General features: G+C 41.2%; 1 protein-coding gene across 1 annotated transcript in view; it reads left to right on the forward strand.

The window, feature by feature from the left end:
- Nucleotides 1-3086, forward strand: part of LANCL3 (LanC like family member 3) — a 67014-nt gene extending 63928 nt beyond the window's left edge. The window contains exon 5 of the mRNA XM_077482579.1: nucleotides 209-3086. Within this exon, the coding sequence (XP_077338705.1) occupies nucleotides 209-368 (160 nt within the window). The 3' untranslated portion in view covers nucleotides 369-3086. The remainder of the gene's footprint in view (nucleotides 1-208) is intronic.
- The last annotated feature ends 2914 nt before the right edge of the window (nucleotides 3087-6000 follow it).

The raw sequence follows: 6000 nt of genomic DNA on the forward strand, positions 1-6000 counted from the left end.
AAAGGGACGTACATGTACGCCCATTTGCCTGCCCGTGCCATTCTGTCGACGTACATCGTCGTGCGCTGGTCGGCAAGTGGTTAAATGTTATTATATGATTTGTTTTTGTATATTGTTTCTGCATGTTTTCAGTGTTTACTTTGTAATTACTATAATCTGTTTTATGCATTCTTTAAATTATCTCCTCATATGTTCTTCTCTCCTTTAGGTTTGCAGAGTTTCTGTCTTCAGATGAGTTCAGAGCTGGATCGTGCACTGTGGAAAGCATCTACAGTCTATACGAAGGCTTGTCAGGAACAGTCTGTTTTTTGGTTGATTTATTACAGCCTAACCAGGCTGAATTCCCACTTTTTAATGTCTTTGTGTAGAGTCATCATTTTCTGTAATGAACCGGACATGAGGATTTTTGCAGGCTCTTTAGACATGAGCCACGATGATTAGGGACGTCCTTGCGCTTGAAAGGTATAAATTGATATCTGATTTTGGATAATAGTACTACAACGGGGGGGGGGGGGGGGTGTTACTAGCAGGCTACCCGTGGGAAAAGAAGAACTGGGGATGACCAGGGTCTTACAGTCGGGAAGAAATTAATATATTAATATAATTAGCTGTGATTGGTGTTTTTCATGGGCAATAGAGCTGGACTCTTACAGTTATTAAATACTTATTAAAATTGCTACAGATACAGAAAAAAACAGGTAAGCTGGACCATATAATGACAGATATGGATTTGAAGTAGACAGCAATGGAGTGGTACATAAAAAGGAAGAACAAAGCAAGCAATGATCGGTAATACAAACTATAGAGGTCTCCTAGTTATACATCTGCGAGCCACATTCTGAAGCCTAACAAACGCTAACATTTTTTGTGCATTAGTGACAATTACAACTCTCATGTTATATTTAAAAGAAAAACATGAGCACGGGTTGTATTTAGTGTCTAATCGTGTGCCAAAATGATTAGTAATCCAGGAATACAGACAGCTGTATTCATATGTAAACCTTGACTGTAAAAGCAGAGCTTTGGCCCACTTTGTCCTGCTCCATCTTTCACGTTCCAGGTAAAAAGGTTATCTTATTGGCCTATGGGAAGATCCAGGAGGTTGGAGAAGTAGAGGTAAACTAAACTGTATATAAAAATTGGAGGATTGCAAATCATTTCCGCTGCCTATATTGGATCTACTGATTTTGACATGTGGGCTTTAGAAAAGGCAACCCCTGCAACACTTGGTTTGAATTTCCCAGGTTTGCAGCAGGTTTACTTAAACCTCACTCTTTAGCATGTGTGAAAATTATGGTAAAGGAACTAGACAATTAGACAATCACTGCAATCTTTTTTTTTAAATGTTGACTTTGTATAAAATAGTCATCTTAGTAAAGTTAAAGTGGCACTAAACCACATCCTTATTTTTCAAAAATAATCTATACATATCCACTACCTAATGGTCCTGAAATCTATGAAATTGTTTCCTACTGTGTTTTTCTTCCTCACGTGGGACATTGTTATAGAAGATAGCAATGTTTCGGAGGCATGCAGGACTCCTTCATCAGGCATGTGACTCGAGATCATCACATGCTTGATGAAGGGGTCCTACGTGCCTCCGAAACATTGCTATCTGCTGTAACGATGGCATCACTGAATAAAGCTTTCGATTCGTTCTGGAGATCCTTGGTGTGCTGGTGACATTCTCTTGCTCCTTCTGAGTCAGAACTCTAGCTCTTAAATCAGCAAAGCTCATATTCCCCATTAATTGGAGAGCTCAGGAAAGAGTTTACTGCTTTCATCAGCAAGCAAGGGTCCCATCATGGAGCTCCTGGCAAGCTGTGGCTGAAAGAAGACAAACTGTAAAGCCCCATACACACTATCAGTTTTTCTGCTGAGTTTTGCCTTCAGGTTTACCAAAACCATGTAGTGCAAGGGCCTGCTTGATTGCATACAAATTGAAACGCCTAAGGTTTGACCCCATATTATATGGTTTTGGTGAATCTGAAGGAAAAAAGATAGTATGTATGAGGCTTTAGACTTTGCAGACCTTTTGTTTAATGTACTGGAAATGTATTTAGCTCATTTATACTGAGTTCTATAAAGCTTTAACAGCTGGGGTAAGGTTAGGGCCTTCCTCACCAATGCATGTGCATTGTGCTACGACATGCATTTAACATGCTTTTAATGCCTTTTTTTTTATAGAGAAGCACTGACGAATAGAAAGCTTTAAAGCGGACCTTCAGTCATTTTTTCATCTTTCCATCTATTAAATCGTCTGCCCTTGTTGTTTTAACTTTGGATAGTAAAACATTTTTTTTTTTTGCCAGTAAATATTATATACTGCCCACTGCCTATTTCTTGTCTGGTCATTAGCCTAAAGCCTCATTATCATGAGGCGGATCCGCTTCCCGGAGCTCAGCAGGAGATTTCTCAGTTGATTCGTTGATCTCCTCTGATCCCTATCTGCTCACTGAGTGGGGAGGGGCTTGTCGAGCGCCGCTGGTTTCTATGGAGCGATCAGACGAAAACCGACAGCATGTCCGTTTTCATCTGATCTCACCCGATCCGATCCACCTGTGACAGATGCAAACGTAGGGCCATCCATTTGCTTTTAGCAGATTGGACCGGGAAGGATGTCAGCGGACATGACACCGCTGACATCCATCACTCCATAGGCTAGCATGGAGCGCCCGTTCAGGTCCACCGTCAAAACTCACAGGCGGACCTGAACGGTCCGACAGTGTGAAAGAGGCCTATTTCGTGAGAGTTTGACAGGAGGGGGGGGGGGAGTCATAAGAGGGCCAATCTGTACATGCCTCTGTGTGTCTTTGTAAATCAGGAATATGAGCAGATTGCAGTTCCTCTTTAAAGTAGCAAGCAACATTTCGTGACTGTGAATGGTTAGGCATTGACCTTATACTACTATGTAGTGATTTGATCAAAGATTGTATGGCTCAGAGCAGTGGGAAACAAAGTCTTACTTTGGAAGTTTGCAGTCAAGGTGTCCAAGCTGAGGTGTCCTCCCACACACCAATAGACAAACGGTCATGGAATAAAAGCAGCCGGCAACTCCATAACATCAAGCGTATTTATTTTCAAGCCTTCACAGTGAGTACAGTCAGCAGCAGACTGCACTCATTGTGAAGGCTTGAAAATAAATACGCTTGATGTTATGGAGTTGCCAGCTGCTTCTTTTATTCTGTGACGGTTATACTACTATGTAGCTTGCTGTTTCTGCTAGGGCTACATGAGTTATTTATACTGTCAGAGAATGAAAAAATGCTATTTATGCTAAGGTTAACTGTCAATAAGATGTTAAATCTCTAGCAGAGAAATCTTACTGAACTGGACAAAGTTCGCTCTGTGGGTGGCTCTGTTGGCACCCTTCTGCCCAACATACTTCAACTGAAAAACTAATGGAATCAGCTGGAAAATTGTCTCCTGAATAGCAGCTGTGTCCAACAGCTGGCAAAATACAATGCCTGACACTGCAAATTCATCTGCTCTGTATAGCATGGATGGGGGAATCTGCAGGCTTAACATAAAAAATCTGTCAGTGTATGGCAAGCTTCAGAATATAAACACAAATAAAGTACTCAAAAAATAACTTAAAGTGGTTGTAAACCCTTACACCTTGTACACACGGTCGGACATTCCGACGACAAAATACGTTTGATTTTTTATGATGGATTTTGGCCCAAACTTGTCTTGCATACACACGGTAGCACAAAGTTGTTGTAAAATCTGATCATTCAGAACGAGGTGACGTACAACACATGCGACGGGACTATAAAGAGGCCAGTAGCCAATAGCTTTTGTCTCGTAATTTATTCTGAGTATTCATGGCATTTTGTCCGTCAGAATTGTCTACACACGATCGGAATTGAAACAATCGGATTTTGTTGTTGGAAATGTTTAGATCCAGCTCTCACACTTTGTGTTTCGGAAATTCCGACTGAAAAAGTCCGATGGAGCCCACACACAATCGGATTTTCCAACAACAAGATCTGATCCCACATTTTTTGTCGGAAAGTCCGACCGCGTGTACAGGGCATAACATATACCCAGTGAAGGGATTATACTTAGGTGATGCACAGAGATTAAACAAATCCCCCTTCAGAAGTTGTACCTGTCTATCTGCAGTCTTCTCTTCTCTACATCCATTCAAAATGCTGAATTTATAAGCTTGTCCGACAGTTCAGAAAAAAGGGATGGAGAGCTGAGGTTACATACCGCAAAGCTCAGTGAGGAGATCTCTGAAAGTTGGTTGGATGGAAGAGACACACCCCCTTCACATAGCACACAGGAACTAAGCTGAGGCAGTCAATCTGCTGGAGGTCCCTCCCCTGTCAGGAAAACTTGTCAGAGGTGACTGCGGTTTACAACCACTTTAACCCCTAATTTATACCATATCATGTAACAAGTTGATGAACATAAAAATTTATTTCATAACCATTAAAGTGGTAGTGCACTACTATATTTCCAATGACTCTTAATTATGCATAAAAACGAATAACTAATAAAATAAAAAATAGATAATAATCCCTAAAGTGCAAATGTCTGTGAAGTGCTGTAAATATTTCAATCCCTAACCAAAAAAACAACACCATTAGTGCAAAATATAAAGTGGCAGGTCCATATAAAGTGGCAAGTCAAATAAGTTGCAGCCAATGACTACTGTGTAGATAGACAACTCTTCTCAGCTTTGTTCATGTTTCAAGTGCAGTTCCAGACTGTTGACCTCCACCTGCACACCACATCATATTTGGGGGTGAACTCAACAAGAGTTATTGACCCCTTAGGTCAATACGTTTTTCAAAACAAGCATATGTATATTTTCACAGATGGTACTTCACATCGCCCACTCTTCTTTCCAGAATTTGTCATGTCCAGCAGAGTATATGGATTACCATAACTTTGAAGAGGTATACTTTCATAATGCTAAACATTTCATAGTATAAAACTCACATGTACTGTAATGAGTGGTCATCCAGCATTAAGGGACATTTGCTTAGCCTCTTTGGTCCCTGTTCACCACATTTGCTCCCCATGTGGACAAAGAATCGCTTCAGTATAGCTATTGCAGTCAATCAAAAAGTTAATAATCAGTAACTTGTGATTATTGTAAAAGTAATTAACTTAGTTGTGTCCATATAGTATAATTCATTTTTAATTACTTTAGTGTTTATTTATTAATAAATATGTAATGGGAGAAGAGTAAAGCCGCGTACACACGGGCGGACTGTCTGGCCAACTAAGTCCGTCAGACAATCCGACGGACAGTCCGTCCTACTTTTGAATGAACGGACTTGACCACACACGATGAACAGACAGTCCGTTGAAAGCTTGCGCGATGACGTGTACAGCACGTACGACGGGACTAGAAATACGACGTCCAATACACTGCAATGCAACCTTCGGCCGTGTAAATCCTTTCTGAGCATGCGCCATACTTAGTCCGTCCAACTTTCCTACTCACGAGCGGACTGTCCGCTGAAACCAAAGTTGGACGGACAATATTACGGAAATTCCGAAATACTTAGTCCGCCAGACTGTCCGCTGAAAAAGTCAGCTGAAGCCCACACACGAGCGGACTGTCCGCTGAAATGTGTTTCAGCGGACTAAGTTGGACAGACAGTCCGCCCGTGTGTACGCGGCTTTAGTGTTACCCACAGGAACCATACTGGAAGACTTTAACGTGAACCTTCTGTTGGCCAATACATGCAATTCTTATTTGTTACTATTTACAAATAAACCCTGCTGCAAAGAAGAAGGATATATATTCAGGTACTATATCAGAGACAGCAAGGGTAACTTGCCACAAATTTGTGGCAGTGCTGAACAGCTCAGAGCTTGTGGTCGGAAATTCCGACCATGTGTAGGCGCCATCGGACTTTTTCCATCAGAATTTCCGACACACAAAATCTGGACCTCAAATTTTTTTCGACAATTTTCCGACAACAAAATCCGTTTGCGTAAATCCTGATTGTGTGTACACAATTCCGACGCACAAAG

Source organism: Lithobates pipiens, unplaced genomic scaffold (assembly GCF_037356315.1).
Source record: "Lithobates pipiens isolate NorthernLeopardFrog02 unplaced genomic scaffold, aLitPip1_a1.2 Scaffold_16, whole genome shotgun sequence".
In the NCBI taxonomy this organism is placed as follows: domain Eukaryota; kingdom Metazoa; phylum Chordata; class Amphibia; order Anura; family Ranidae; genus Lithobates; species Lithobates pipiens.